At 44.4% G+C, this 16728-nt stretch overlaps 1 protein-coding gene across 1 annotated transcript in view; it reads right to left on the bottom strand.

Moving 5' to 3' along the window:
* Nucleotides 1-10852: 10852 nt before the first annotated feature.
* Nucleotides 10853-16728, bottom strand: part of LOC107118641 (cytochrome P450 2K4-like) — a 15411-nt gene continuing 9535 nt past the window's right edge. Inside the window, exons 5-8 of the mRNA XM_015421006.1 lie at nucleotides 16022-16163; nucleotides 11806-11990; nucleotides 11310-11451; nucleotides 10853-11040 (exon numbers count right to left, since the gene is read on the bottom strand). Coding sequence (XP_015276492.1) covers nucleotides 10853-11040; nucleotides 11310-11451; nucleotides 11806-11990; nucleotides 16022-16163 — 657 coding nt within the window. The remainder of the gene's footprint in view (nucleotides 11041-11309; nucleotides 11452-11805; nucleotides 11991-16021; nucleotides 16164-16728) is intronic.

A 16728-nucleotide genomic window follows, 5' to 3' on the forward strand; every position in this document is an offset into this window, starting at 1 on the left:
TGCTTTGGAGGGTAGACCCTATGACATTATACCTGCTGAGTCCTTCCGCCCCCCCCAATGCTGCCCTCTACAGAATCTACCCCCCAACACTCCAGGTATTTCCCTCCTTATAGCTGGCAACCCTACTTTCCCCTCAGTGCCTGATGGTAGGCAACTTAGTTTGGTCCAGTCACCTACTTTGGCCTTTGGGAGAAAACATATTGGGGCCAATCCTGATAGGGTTGCCAACTCCCGATGGGAAATTCCTGGAGATTTGAGGGATGGAGCCTGAAGAGGGTGAGGTTTGAGGAGGGGTGGGACCTCAGACAGGTACAATGCCATAGACTCCACCCTCCAAACCACTCAGTCCCTCATGGGGAACCATTGTTGCCAATCTCCAGGTGAGGGCTGGAGACCGCTCAAAATTACAATTGCTCTGCAGAAGGGAGGGCGGAAGTCAGCTGAAGTCAAAGGGGCAGATAATGGTAGGTTGATGGTTAGCTGGGAAGGAGATGGGGTTGCCAACTCCAGGCTGGCAAATTCCTGGGGATTTGAGGGGTGGAGCCTGGAGAGGGTGGGGTTTGCGGAGGGGTGGGACCTCAGACAGGTAGAATGCCATAGACTCCACCCTCCAAACCAGCCATTTCATCCTGGGTAACAATTGCTGTCAATCTCCAGGTGAGGGCTAGAGATCACTCAAAATTACAACTGCTCTTCAGGTAGCAGAGATCAGTTCCTCTGGAGAAAACAGTGGACTCTGTCATTATACCCTGCTGCGGTCACCACAGCAAATTGACACTGTTTGCCCAAAGCCAGAGCACTCTCCCAGAGCCTCTTTCTAGATTCCGTTGTATTTATTTCCACAACGGGCCTTATTCCTAGTGAAGAAATTAAAAGACGCCATGAAATTAAAAGACGCCTGCTCCTTGGGAGGAAAGCGATGGCGAACCTAAATAGCATGATAAAAAGTAGAGACATCACCCTGCCAACAAAAGTCTGCATGGTCAAAGCAATGGTATTCCCAGTAGTCATGTATGACTGCAAGAGTTGGACCATAAGGAAGGCAGAGGACTGAAGAACAGATGTGTTTGAATTATGGTGCTGGAGAAGACTCTTGAGAGTCCCTTGGACTGCAAGGAGATCAAATCAGTCAATCCTAAAGGAAATCAACCCTGACTGTTCCCTGGAAGGACACATACTGAAGCTGAAGCTCAAATACTTTGGCCACCCAATGAGAAGGGACGGGAGCACTCACTGGAGAAGACCCTGATGCTGGGAAAGATGGAAGGTCAAAGAAGAAGGGGAGGGCAAAGAATAAGATGGTTAGACAGGGTTATCAATGCAATAAACATGAAGTTGAGCAGACTCCGGAGGGTGGCAGAGGACAGGAGGGCCTGACGTGATGTGGTTCATGGGGTCGCGAAGAGTCAAGACTCGACTGTGCAACTGAACAACAAAAAGAACAAGATAATACATACAGCAAAAAGATAACGCATAATATACTGTGACGTAGTCATCCACAGTACTATTCATTTTACAAAAGCTCCTTCTTGAAACATTCCATTCTCCTATAGCCCTATTACCTTTATAAAAACACCCTCTTTAACTACTCTGTTTTATATAGCTTGCAGAAGGACAAAAGTTTGGGAGCTTCCCTGACTTCCCCCAAAAGGCCATTCCACAAAATGGGAGTCACAACAGAAAATACATATGTATGGGCAGTTGCTGATCTTACCCATTTTGGGGGTCACAATATTAGAAGCCTGGAGCTAGTGGTTTACAGAGAAAAGATGGTTGTATTACCATTTCAGGTCTCAGTAACTAGAAGAAAGGCCCCCACACTTCTTTAATTCTGCAAACTATGTAAAACACTTGTTTGGGAGATAATTTTGATAAAGCTAAAACAGATTAGGACTGTAGGCCACAGTGTACACACTATATTATTAATTTGTTATGTATTCTATCATGCCTTTACAGAATCATTTTCATTTATTGTAATTCCATTTTCTACATTGCTTGACATGCATTTTCTGAATTTTTTGTAAGCCTAGTTCTTTTACATTGTTTATTACATCTCTCTTGCTATTTGATTACTATGTTCTATACTATGTAATCCACCTCGAGTCTCGAGTAGAAACTGGTAAATGACTACTAAAGTATAAATCAATAAATAATAATGTAAATAAATAATGATGGGTGGACAACCACTGTACACATTTGCCCCCCCCCCCTAATAAAAATTTTATAGCTACGGGCCTGCTAAGTTCCCCAGGCACACATTTTCCTTTCGGTATGAGGTAAAAATTATATATGGGGAAGAATTTAATTTAGATGTAGCTGGGGCAAATGTTGAAAAAAAATACTAGGAAGAATTTAATTTATAATTAGTTGAGGCAAATGCCACATGGAGATACTGGGAAGCAATTAATTTAAAGGTAATTGGGGTAAATGCTGCATGGAGATACTGGAAAAAATTAAATTTAGAAGTAGTTGGGTCAAAAGCATGGTTTTTCAAATTCTATTTCTCATTTTTAGGGTGAGGAAAACCTTAAAAAAACACTATGTCTGCAGGAAGGACTTCAAAGCGATCAGGTATCTTTTTTGTATTTTTTTAGATCCAGATTTCTTTCCTTTAGAGAGGGAAAATTTGGTGCAGTGGTCAGGAGCATGGACTCTAATCTGGGGGAACTGGGTTTGATTCCCCACTTCTCCACATGCAGATGCTGGTGTGACCTTGGGTCAGTCACAGTTCTCTCATAGCTGTTCTCTCAAGGGCAGTTCTAGAGAGAGCTCTCTCAGCCCCACCAACCTCATAGGGTGTCTGTTGTGGGGAGGGGAAGGGAAAGGGGATCGTAAGCCTCTCTGAGACTCCTTCGGGTAGTGAAGGGGGGTATAAATCCAATCTCTTCTTTTAGAATGTAATTTTAGGAAAGCATTAACAGCATGTGCTGAACATTTCTTTTTCTTCTTACTTTTGCAATACTTCCTTTTGGTTATTGAAGCATGTGATCATATGTTTGTGGTGTACTGTAGCTTGGTAGGCAGGGTGCTTTTTAAAGAAAAAAAAATCCCTGGGAGAAAGCTGTTTAAATGTTTGCCTTTTTTCAAGCCATGCTTCCCTTAGGCTATGGCCGGGGGGTTCCCTACAGATTGCCGTTTTGTGGCGGAATGTTTTTCTGAACTCAGCATAGATGATACTGTCTTTTTTCCCTTTCTTTTTCCTTTCTGTTTTTTTTTTTAAAACCAGCTTGTTATATCATTTTGTGTTATTGTGGGGAGGTGTCTTTATTTTTAAACTGACTACCTATTTAACAAAAAGCAGATTTTTACTGTTGACTGTTTCCTATCTAGTACAGGAGAACAGCCTGAAAAGTGAGAGTGATAATGAGGATTCATCTAAACCTCATAGCAGCATCTCTAAAGAAAGAAACACAACTGCACAGACTCTGTGGAGCATGATGAAACACAAAAAGCCACCGTCAGGTATATTTAAATATCTGAATTGCATGATGTTTCTGACGAGATGAAGGTCGGGGGTGTGTTAACGATAACATTGGCCAGAAACTTACTTTCATTCATATTTCTTTTCTAACAGAGCACGACTTTCCTAAAAGAGCCACAGACCAGAGCTGCCCGCAGCAGCGACCCAGTTTGGGCCACCAACCTGACAGGCCCACCTCCTCTTGTGGATCTACCTGCAAAGCCCCAGAGCAGCACTTCTGGCAACAGACCTGCATGGAAGGATCATCAAACCCGCCGAAGCCAAAAGCATGCGGTAAATCAAAAAGAACACGAACAAACCAAACTGGCTGTAAGCGGAAACAAAAGGGGGATGGTTTCGTGCTACCCTGTAAGAAACTGAAAATGGACATTACTACCCCTGATCCTGCTTTTGAAGGCTTGCATGAGAACATTACGGCTCATGTGAAAGATCAGGCGGACGCTCTGGCTACACAAGCACTCAGTTTACAGTCTACAAGCACAGGGGCATCTTACAGTGCTTTAAATGCTGTGGAGACCATCCAGGCTGTGGCTAGCACCTCCCATTTGGCTAATAACACTTCATCAGCTCCTATATATGCCCCTTCTGAAGAAAGCCCCTTAGAACTACCCCCACAAGAAGCTCCCCCAACCCCTGCTCCTCTAAGGATTTACCTAGAAAGGGTTCGTCAGTGGGAACGACACTTGCAGCGCTTGCCGATGGATCAATATGTAGAAGTTTTCAGATTTGTGAACTTGGAACAGTTAAGCCACCCATTGCTAGCACAGGAGGCTATCTGTCAATCTCTTCAAGAGCTTCTTAATGAGATGAGTGGTAGAGTTCAGGAGGGAGATTTAGTTCAACTCCATCTTGATGGAGGGGGCTTAAGTAACCCTCTTCGCTCTGTAAGGAGATCAGTGGGAGGCTTCTCTGCTGATGAATGTATTAACCAGATGGCAAGCCTTGTGCAAAGTAATGCAGAGATCCATCTTCATGGTCCCTTGCGTTTAGTTATGACGGTGATCAGAAACACAGGTGGGAAGGCAAGGAGAGTTTTAAGTACTATCCTCTACAGCGAGGTTATCCGTAAGAAAAAACGCCACTTATTAGATCCACATAATGTCGATAGTAACCAGTGTTTTGGGATCAGTCTCCTGGGGGTTATGTCAGAGAATCTGGTCACTCTCCCAGAATTAGCAAAAAGGGCCTGCCTGTTGTATAGGGAGCTTGGGTTTTCTGATGAGCAGAAAATTTTACTATCGGATGTGGCCACATTTGAAAAACATTTGAAGGTGAATGTCGGCGTGGTGATGAATAATGGAAACGGTTGGGAAACTTTCAGAAATTCCCGTGAATACCCCAAAACATACTTCCTCCTGCTCCATGATGATCACTATTATGGGGTGAAAAATATAAAAGGATTGTTTGGCCAGAAAAATTATTGCGCTGTATGTGATAATGTTTATAGCCACTCACACTGCTGCAAGTATATATGCTGCTTATGTTTGGATCCCCAGTGCAATCCTCAGCAGGAGGAAAGGTGCCCTAATTGTAAAGTATATTGCAAATCCAGGGCCTGCTTAGAAAGGCACATGGCTTTGCCAAACTGCCAAACTAAAAGCTATTGCAAAACATGCAATGCCTATGCTCCAAAGGAACACAAATGCAGGGTTCCTAAGTGTAAGCAGTGTAAGAAGCCTATTCATAATGTAAGCAGCCACCGCTGCTTCATGCCCCCTGTTGAGCCATCTGAAATAACAAACAAATATATCTGTTATGATTTTGAATGTATGCAAGAAACCGGCTTACACATACCGAATTATATTTTTGCAATGGCTCTAGAGAAATGTGATACTTGGGAATTCAAAGGGGCTGACTGCGTTTCAAACTTTGTTAAAGAATTCATCGACAAAAAATTCAAGGATTACACTTTTCTAGCCCACAATGCAAAAGGGTATGATAACTACTTTATCCTTAGACGGCTGTTGGTAGAAAAGTTAGATGTGGACCTCATCTCACAGGGCGGAAAGCTGATGTGCATTACCGTTAAGAAGCTGGGCATCAGGTTCCTGGATAGCTTAAACTTTTTGCCAATGAAGCTGGCCAAATTGCCACAGGCCATTGGCTTTCAGGGCTGCAAGGGCTTCTTCCCCCATTACTTTAACACCGCTGCAAATTGTGACTATGTTGGGCCGCTGCCTAGGGAGGAGGATTATGGTGTTGATAATATGATGCCGGATGAGAGAGCTGAGTTTCTTTCCTGGTACCAGGGTAACCAAGGCAAAGTATTTAACCTCCAAGAAGAATTGCCATTTTATTGCCAGCAGGATGTTAAAATCCTGAGAGAGGCCTGTTTCCTGTACAGGAAAGAAATCATTTCCATATCAGGAATTGACCCTTTTCAGTACATAACTCTTGCCAGTGTGTGTATGGCCATGTATAGGCACAAGTTTTTAAAACCAGATACAATTGCCCTGCTGCCTCATGACCACTACCATAGACAGACAAAGAGATTTTCAACCCCCTCTATACAGTGGCTAATGTATCTCGAGCATAAAGAAGGTGTCGAGATAAAGCACGCACTGAAAGGTGGTGAGTATAAAACAGGGCCTTATTTGATTGACGGTTATGCTGTAGTTGGAGGGCGACGTACAGCCTTTGAATTTAATGGGTGCTTTTTCCATGGCTGCCCCACATGCTTCAGCCCAACCGATAGAAACCCATTAACAGGTTCTTCCTTTGGTGCCTTATACGATAAAACACAGAGAAAAAAAAGTTATTTGAAAAGCCAGGGGTTTGCTATTAGGTCCCTGTGGGAACACGAGTGGAGGGAGATGGTGGAGGCTGACAGGGATCTTAGAGCTTTTCTTAGCGAGAAGAAACTCCCATCGCCTCTGCTTCCCAGAGAGGCTTTCTTTGGGGGGAGAACAAATGCCATTTGTCTATATTACAAAACTACGGCTGGTGAAAAAATACACTATTATGATTTCACCAGCCTGTACCCATTTGTGAACAAGACAAAGAAATATCCAATTGGACACCCCCAAATTATTTATAAGGACTTTGGCCCACTATCTGAATATTTTGGCCTGGCCAAAGTTAAGGTGCTTCCACCTCAAGGTCTCTTTTTCCCTGTTTTACCCTTCAAGGTGGAGGACAAACTTCTGTTCCCACTGTGCCGCACATGTGCAGAGGGTAAGCTGAGAGTGCGTTGTGTGCATTCAGCAGAGGAAAGGGCTCTAGAAGGGACATGGTGTACAGTAGAACTAATGAAGGCTCTAGAGAAGGGCTACAGGCTTATGTCGATTAGCGAGGTGTGGCATTTTGCGGAAAGCTCTGAAGATCTGTTTTCTGAATACATTAAAATTCACCTCCGCCAAAAACAGGAAGCTTCTGGCTATCCTAACTGGTGTACAGGTGAGAGGGAAAAGGCAAAATACATTGAGGATTACCTGGAGAAAGAAGGTGTTCAGCTGCGTGCTGAACACATAGCTGTCAACCCTGCAAGGCGGCAAATTGCAAAATTGTTTTTAAATTCTTTGTGGGGCAAGTTTGGCCAACGTTCAAACTTGGAAAATACCAGCATAGTGAGGGACACAACCAAACTTTTAGAATATGCCTTTTCTCCAGCATATGATGTTTCAGGATTTGATATCATTGATGACGGGATAGCAAGCGTGTCCTGGAAATACACGAAAGGTTCAGCTACTTTATTAAACAATGCGAATGTCCCTATTGCCTGTTTTACAACAGCATATGCCCGGCTGCAGCTTTATGATGTACTGGACAAGCTGCAAGATCGTTGCTTGTACCACGATACCGACTCTGTAATTTTTGTGAGTAGAGATGGTGACTGGAATCCCCCCTTAGGGGATTATTTAGGTGATCTCACAAGTGAGCTCCCGCCAGATGAACATATCACAGAGTTCACATCAGCTGGGCCCAAAACCTATGGATACAGATTATCTGGGGGGAAAGTGTCCATGAAAGCCAAGGGAATCACTCTCAATGTTTCAAATTCTGAAAATATCAACTATAACACACTGAAGGACCTGGTCCTAGACTACGGCTCAGAGCAGGCGCCTAAAGAGATCCGAGTCCAGCAGCCCTCCATCATAAGACATAAAAATCAGTGGCTCATCAAGACAGGCCTGCGTAAGAAAACACTGAAAGTCGTTTATGACAAGAGGGTCCTCATGGATGATTACAAAACCTTGCCATATGGTTTTTAAGATGTATGTATGTAGGAAACACCCATTACCTGCAGTAATGGCTGGTCCTAGCAACTACGGCAAAAGTTTCTTAGTAAAAATATTTTGGGCAATGCTGTTGACAGAACCTTTATGATGAAATCCTCTGTAAGTATCTCTTTGTTGAAGGACTGCCTGAAACACTTAACAATGTTAAACTTCTCTTCTCTAATAAAGTATAAAAGATCATGGTTTGTTACGTCATGCTTGTTAAAATGCTGAAATTGAGAGCCTCTACCCAATACATGCATCATTGGGATCTGAGCGTTTTATTAATTACTTGGAATATTTTCTTTCATGGAAAAAGCAACAGAACCATCAGCTTAAATACCAAATATCTGGTGCTGTTTAAAAACCCCATGGACAAATTACAGACGTTGGCCCTGCCAAATGTACCCAGGGAAGTCCCAGTTCTTTCTGGAGGCCTTTGAGGATGCCACACAAAAACCTTGTGGGTATCTGGCTGTGGATTTAAATGCCTCCATGCCAAATTCTTACAGGTTAAGAACTGGGATTTTCCTACTTGAGTAGCCTGTGATGTACGTCTTAAAAACAAAACAGGTGAACACTGAATACAAAAGGAAACAGCTACACACTCTGTTACTCCTGAATCCTCCCAAGGACAACAAGTCCAGCCATATAAAGAGAAATTTGCCTCTTCTGAAACTATTAATCAAGGCTTCCCCACAACAAAGGAAAGCCATTCTCTGCTCAGCTTCAGATGATCTCAGAAATTGCTCTCTACATTAAAAGTCAACATCCCCCTAGTACTTCATCAGGTGTACATGCTGGGAAAAGGTGAAATGTTGTTAAAAACCTGAGTAACAAAAGAGTATCTCTGAAAAAGGAGCAGCAGCTGGTGAAGCAATCTGGGGGCTTTATCATGCCTCTGTTGAGCTTTGCTGTCCCTCTCTTACTGGTCTTTTAACAAGCCAGTAATGGAATATGCAGAAAAAATGTACTTGGTTCTTAGCCAACAATTTAAACAGTTAAGAAACCCACCTCCCCCTTAAGGAGGAAAACATCAGAACCACCACAATGCATTCCTTAGATACTGAAACGGGGGTTCTCCAAGGTCGAGACTTAACAGAATATAAGAAGGCCAAGCTTTTTGATGCTGTGCTTCAAAATATTTTAGGTCATGTGAAGCAGGAGGAAACTGAAAAATCTAAATTGAGCATGTTTCTACCTCATTCAGAGGTTGCCTCTGTCAAAGGCCCTACGGGTTCTGACATGGTCTTCCAAGAAATAATAGCACAAAGATAAGTGTGATATACAGTAAAAATGAATAATTAAATAGCAACCGCACTGTATATGATTGCAATAAAGAACAAAAATAAACCCATTTCCTGTGTGTGCTTATTATTTAAATAATAAATTGCTTATTACAAGATGAAAAAAAACTTTTTTCAAAATTGATACAGGTAGGAACCTCTGAAGACCATAACAGAAAAGTCAAAATGCATAGTCAGATGCTGGATGTCCATTTCACAAATAGATGGACTCCCATTCTAGCTGCATCCGAAGAAGTGAGCAGTGTCTCACGAAAGCTCATACCCTGCCACATATTTTGCTAGCCTTTAAGGTGCTACTGGACTCTTGCTCGTTTCTACAGCTACAGACAGACTAACACGGCTAGCCATCTTGGTTTTTAAATTGAATTTGTGTTTGATTTCTTAAAAAACAGACAGACACAAAGTCATGTTTTAAACCCACAAGGGGGCACTTTATTGAAATACAATGTTTTTGTGGTGGCACTCACGGCCTCCGCAGGGATCTACTCCAGGCCCCTCCACATCAACAGTGAGAGATTGCCAGAGAGAGAGAGAAATAAACTAGATAGAGAGACAGAGAGGGCAGGAAGCAAAAGCAGAACTAGAGTGTTCGGATTGGGAAGGATTCCTTCTGCAGTATGAATGGCTACAGAGCAGGGGGCTTGGAGCCAGGATTGCCTGCTCCAGGTTGGGAAATTCCTGGAGATTCTGAGGTGAAGTCTGAGGAGTGCAGAGTTTGGGGAGGGGAGAGGCCTCAGCTGGATATAATGCCACAAATTCCACCCATTTTCTCCAGGGGGACAGATCTCTGTTGTCTGGAGTTCAGTTGTAATTCTGGGGGATCTCTGGGGGCTGGCAACCCTAGGCCTAGCAGCACCCTCTGGGGGACTTGATACCACCTGACTTGCATGATTCAGCTAGGCCTGGCTGTTTGCTACTGTTCAACAGCAGCCACCCTATGAAAATCAGTGTAGTATAACGGTCAGAGCTCCAGAGTACGGTTTGCAAGACCCAGGTTTAGATCCCCATCCTGCTGTGGAAGCTCACCGGGTGATTTTGGACCAATCACACACTTTCAGCTTAACCGACCTCATCGGGTTAATAAAACTATTTTTATTAAAGAGATTTAACAACAACTGTCGTTCAAAAACGTGTAGGAAAAACGCGCACAGTAAAAGCAGATAAATCAGCAAAAGAAGAAATCCTCACACGTCTGACTATACTGTCCTAGCCTCCTCAATACAAGAAATCAACAGACACATGAACATTATTGCGTTTCTCCTGTTAAGTCCTGAGCTTAACAAATAGTCGAAGAGTGATTTCAGCCAAATACTCAAGTTTATTCTCTTCACGATTAGTTCTCCAACACGGTACAACATCTGATAGCCCGAACAGTTTGTCCATTGAAACTGCTCGGTATTTAAACATTCCCGGCTAATATAGCCACTCCTACTTTACAGATAACAACCTATCAGATTGATCACATAAGGTCCAATCACAAACGTTCCCGCTTGCAGCTTGCTTGAATGTGATTGTTCATGTAGTCTTGGACTAGAATCCTCTGTCCAAGACGAAGCTTAACATTGCTTCCCAATGGGATGTTTCACACCCATCCTAATGTACTCATGGCAGCATCTGAATACATTACATCTCCTCTATACAGCATATGACTCAAGAACTGAGGGCGAAATTTGGAAACAAGTTATGTCTCCAAACAACCCTTTGGTGGTTCCTCAGATAGGTGTGTGGAGCACAAAGATTTGTGACAAAGCACATTCCATTTGTGCTGAGTCTGGTATGTTCTTGACAGGCAGAAAGGGGCAGAAGAGGAGGATGGTGTGCGGAGGGAAGCGAAGCATGGTGGGATGTTAAGAACGTGGCAAAGCACAGAAACTGAAGGGCATCGGAGGTGCTGTTAACCCAACTCCAGGGGTCAGGTCCAGGTCTTCTTTAGACGTCCCAGGGGCTGGCTGGAAAGTGAATCTCTGCAGGAGACTCACAAAGAAGAGGAAGAACTCCATTTTGGCCAGGGTCTCACCAGCACACACTCGCCGACCTGTGACAATGCAGATGGGGCAGAGAAGCCCAGTTTATTTATAATACTTTTATTCCATTTCCCCATGGAATGATGGCCATAAAATACAAAGAAGTAAATATGCAGACTAAAATACATAGGAACACAGTGATTATGACTACTGAGGAAGAATGCTAATCTTGAAAGAATAATTGAGAAATGGCCAGCTGGGATGGTGTTCTTCCAAGTCAATGGACTTGGGTACATGATCTGTTACTTAAACCCACAGTGATGAATCTAAAAGGCATTACCTGCAGAGAAAGGCAGGAAGGCATCTCTCTTGACAAACCTTCCTTTGGAATCAAGGAAATGCTCAGGATAGAATTTAAGCGGTTTCTCCCACTCAGATTCATCATACAGCACAGAGTACAGTAACGGAATGATATACGTTCCCTGCAAAGTCAAAGCTATGCGTTATTGAAGAAAATGAAGATTACGCATCAAGTACATTAGCTGGCCTTCAGACAAAGCAAATGCCATCCCACAAACTGAGTTAAGTGAGAATTCAAGTGCAAGGAAAGCAAGAAAAAAAATTGACTTGGATGGATAGTGTTTTCACAGTTTGAAATTTTCGGTACAATCCAGGCAAATTCTTTTTTCAGTAAGAGAAATGGGACCAGGGGCATAGAAGTACTTTGTTACCTGGTTCTGTTACGCCATGGAATTAAGTATTGGCTGCAAAAAATTCACAGATGCACCATATTCAGTTGAGCAGTGAATGTAAAGCAAGGAACAAGGAACAATCACCTTTGGAATGAAGTAGTCTCCAAGAGTGACGTCTGCATTGGTGGCATGTGGCAAGGTGGTAGGGGACATATTAGCAAACCTCTGAACTTCATGAATCACTGCATCAGTGTAGGGCAGTTTTGCTCGGTGTTCAATCTGTGGCTGAGCGGACCCGATTACCTCTGTTATTTCTTCTTGCACTTTCTCTGAGAAAACAGAACATTTCCCCCCAATGAATTAAATTTCTGTTTCAGATTTTGCATTATTCCCTTAAAAATACTTTTTGTTGTTCAGTTGCACAGTCGAGTCCGACTCTTCGCGACCCCATGGACTAGATCCCGCCAGGCCCTCCTGTCTTCCGCTGTCCTCTGAAGTTGGCTCAATTTCATGTTCGTTGCGTTGCTGACACTGTCTAACCATCTCATCCTTTGCCCTCCCCTTCTTCTTTGACCTTCAATCTTTCCCAGCATCAGGGTCTTCTCTAGTGAGTGCTCCCTTCTCATTTGGTGGCCATCTTAATTAGCATGAATGGGTCTCAATTTCTGGTGCCACCAGTCAGGGATCCGGTAATGGAGGGGGCTTTCCTGTTCAGCCTTGGACTGTGATACTTCCAACAGTGCTTGGGAAGGAGAGAAAAGAGGTGGAAACAACTTGGTAGTTTTGGGTTTGGGGAAAGATGACATTGAGCAGTAGACTTGAGGGAGTAGTGATTTCTCCTTGAGAATCTGATGCGGGAATAGCAGAGTTGTTGCCTCTTGGAGGGCATTGTTTTGCTTCGGAATCACAATAAGTATCCATTTTTTTATTTTTTAGTCTGCATGGCTCTCTCACCTACTGCAAACAATCCAAGACACTTCGGCTTATGTGTCCTATTAAGTGTTTTCTCCACCTTTGCCATCTCTTTTGCCCACCAAAAGATTGCAGTGATGAACTGTCACTCAAATGGAGGGCTTCAGTGAAGAGGAGGAAGGGAGTGAAGTCATGACTCCAAGAACAATCTTTCAGAAGGTCAAAAGGAACTGCAGGGTGGAGAAATATAAGAAAGAGTCATGCGGTTGCACTTACCAATAACCAGGGGTCGTTTCGTAGAAAAATAGCTAGAGGGACTCATTAGCATAACTCATTAGCATATGCCACACCCCCTGACATCACCAGAAGTGTGTCATAAGGCCACACCCCCTGACATCACCGGAAGTGTGTCATAAGGCCACACAAAAAAAAGGGGCTTCGTCATGTGCCCCGCCCCCCGTACCTCACCCGGGGGAACTGCGATCGCCCGCGTTCCCCCCCGAAAGGACCTCTGCCAATAACTCTTGTTCATCGAAGTGGTCTTCTGTGCAGATACACACTGGGACTGCGTGTGCATAGGCCAGCCGTATAAACGATTCTGAAAGCTTTCTAGTAGACTAGAAGCTTTCTAGTAGACTTTTGGTGCTTTCCTGCCAAAATGATCACATCACCAGGAGGAGGGGCACTACTTTCTCAGTTCTCTCCATGCTGCCGCCCGAGACCCCAAGAAACGAAGGTACCAGAGAGTTCACGGCAGTGCAAGAGGGAGGGATGTGTGCCTGCACAGAAGACCACTCATGAACAACAGTTACAGGTAAGTGCAACCCTCTTTTCATCATTGCAGCTTCTGTGCAGTCCCATATGGGGAGATCAGAAAGCTCAGTGAGTGGAGGGGGTGGGTGTGAAGTTCTCAAAGGAACAGACCATGGAAGGAACCACCTTCCCAACAGTTGTTTAGCATCCCAAATTGACATTCATCCAGAACTGTCTAATAAAGGAGCAGGGAGCTCTCTACAAGTGTCCCAATCAAAATACATGCAACAATGTCAGAAAGAAAAACAACACTATGTCGGAGAGAGCTATGATGCGTAAAGTGGCACTGAACAGCCATGCGCTCAAGACAGAGTGTAATAGCCTCTAATAATTTTAATAATTACATCTGCTAGAATTCTTTTTGCAAAAAAATTTGGAAATCTGAGAAAATTCCCAGTGCAGAGGAAATGATCAATAAAATATTAAACTTATGTCATTGCAAGATAAAAATGATAAAGTTCATTTGAAGAAATGGTAGAGAGTATATAAATGGATAGAGGAGAAGAATTCTGTGCAGATACACACTGGGACTGCGTATGCATAGGCCAGCCGTGTAAATGATTCTGAAAGCTTTCTAGTAGACTAGGAGTGTCTCTCCTCCCTTTGGTGCTTTCCTGCCAAAACGATCGCATCACCAGGAGGAGGGGCGCTACTTTCTCAGTTCTCTCCATGCTGCTGCCAGAGACCCCAAGAAACTAAGGTTCCAGAGAGTTCACAGCAGTGCAAGAGGGAGGGATGTGTGCCTGCACAGAAGACCACTCAATGAACAACAGTTACAAGTAAGTGCAACCCTCTTTTCATCATTGCAGCTTCTGTGCAGTCCCATATTGGGAGATCCAGAACTGTCTTATAAAGGAGCAGGGAGCTCTCTACAAGTGTCCCACCAAAATACATGCAGGAACGCTGGAAAGAAAAACAGCATTATGTTGGGAAAAGCTATGATAACGTAAAGTGGTACCGAACAGCCATGCACTCAAGGCAGACTGGGAGAGCCTGTACCAACCCACAAGGACTGGTTGTGTGAGGATGCTGACCAGTACTTTTTTTTGAGCCTGAGAGACCATTACAGAGCAGTGTTGGGTCCCTCGCAAACCAAACCCCAAGAAAAGTCGTATTCCAGGAATTTAAGGAGTGCACAGATGTTTGGTCTCAGAAACAAGTGAAAGGATAGCATTGTGCAACTTGAGGACTGAGAGACAATCCCTAGTAGGGGATCCTGGCCGGGGCACCAGACACCCTAACCTTTTGAAAATTCATGAACGTTGGAGGCAGAGGTGAGAATCCACAGTGTCCTCATTCTACAGCTAGAAGTGCTGCATACTAAAAAACCCCCAACAACCCTCTATTGCAGTCCCAGCGCCTAGGGAAGCAGAGAGGGAAGTGAAGGATCTCTCCTGTGGCAACCCCCCGCCCCCAGTAAGACAATCCCTCTCAACCTTTTGATATAAAATGGCCATTGGTTACAGCTATAAGAAGCCTTAGAACACCATGGGACAGCCAGACCGTGGCATCGACTGACCCACCTGCCAGTTGATGGGCCCGGTCCACCCCAGCTGCCCCCCTGCTGGGGTGGGGGAGAGCCCTGGGATAGCAGGATGTCAGATTCCACAAGGATATGACCCCCACTAAGTGGTCTTTCCTGCCACCTGAACGTGAGGGTAACCCCACTGTCAGCCCCAGAGCTAGGCATGACCCTTGAAAGCCCTCACCCCAAGATCCCTTAAGGGGATCTTCACACACCACAAAAATGGGCACACAGGCCAGTTTTCCTAAAATGGATCCATCCCCATGCTGACATCATCGAAAGTTATGACAGATCAATGAAACAAAATCCACCTGAACAGGAATTTACCCACATGTCCTCTCATCACGGCACCATCCCCTTAGCAATGACAACCCGTAACCCCCCGCATGCATTCTTCCCCTAAAGCATTACCACTCAGGGAGGGGTGGACAAGTGATCCCACACGGCCGGGTGAGCTGGCCATGCGGCTCAGCACGTTTCCCCCTGGTGGTCCCTCCTCCTCACCATGGCCCAAATCAGGTCCGATCATAGGCTGTCCTGGGAGGTGACGGGCCAGGTTTTCATGCCCTTGCAGCTGCCACCACCCCCAGCTGCCCACGTAGCCCATCCCTCCTTGAAGAACATGGCCGCCATCGCTGCTGTTGCCCCTGCTGGCTCATCCACCCCATGGCCACCAATACCTTCCTGAGAGCCCCTCTCCCCTAGCTGTTTCAGTATTGGAACATGCATGGGCAAGGGGAATAATATCACTGGGTCTCCCTGTGCCATGGGACCTCTTGGCACTTTTTAAATGGCCAACCATTTCTCCATGGCTGCCATAACATCCAGTTTGGCCTGAGTGGGAGGCAGAGTGAACAATCACTCTCTAAACACAATTGGGAACTTGGGGAAGGGCATGGCAGATGCAACATTAGAAAGAGAATTCAACCCACCCCTTCTGTTGTTGTTATCATTACACCAGCTGGAGGGGGGGGGGGGAAATACAACTCACTTGCGCATCTAGTTCATCAAAGAACATCCAATTGCTTCCTAAGATTTCCTTCTGTCATTACCACTAAGTTGCACTGGAATCCAGATGTTAATGGAAGCCAACCAATGGAAAGCACTCACTCTGAATTTCAGGGTACTTCATCATCAGCAACACGCCCCAGCACAAGGTGGCCGAAGTGGTCTCTGTGCCAGCAACAAAAAAGTCCCTCACAACATTCTTTAGATTTTCGTTATGAAAAAATCCATCAGTCTTGTTCTTCTCCTATGGAATGAGAGTAAAGACATGATTAAAACTGCATAAATAGAATTCATCTATACATAGCACAATAAGTACCAAGAGGGCTGCGAATATTTCATTGCATCAATGGGGATGAAAAGTCCCCATCAATCGTCATGACATTTCCCTCTACCCTAGATGAGAACCAGTTAAAAATAGGTCTGCTAACCTGCAGGCGGGGCCTGGAGATCTCCCAGAATTACTACTGACCTCCAGATGACAGCAGTCAGTTCCTCTGGAGAAAATGGCTGCTTCAGAGGGGGGGACTCTATGGTGGTACACCCGGCTGAGGTACCTCCCCAGGTTCATCCCTCTCACATCTCCAGGAATTTTCCATCCTAGAGATGGCAGCCATAGCTACACAGATAAAATATCTTCATAATATACCAAACCATGAGAAGAAATAAAAGGAACAGGAGAAAAGAGATCAGATGCTAGAAGGGTTGTACAATGTTCAGTAACCTTGGCGTCACACTTCAGTCTTCTACAGCATCGAGTTTACACACTCCTTTTTTCACATCAACTTATTTTTATTATTATTATTATTATT

Source organism: Gekko japonicus, unplaced genomic scaffold (assembly GCF_001447785.1).
Source record: "Gekko japonicus isolate JY-2015 unplaced genomic scaffold, Gekko_japonicus_V1.1 scaffold3767, whole genome shotgun sequence".
In the NCBI taxonomy this organism is placed as follows: Eukaryota; Metazoa; Chordata; class Lepidosauria; order Squamata; family Gekkonidae; genus Gekko; species Gekko japonicus.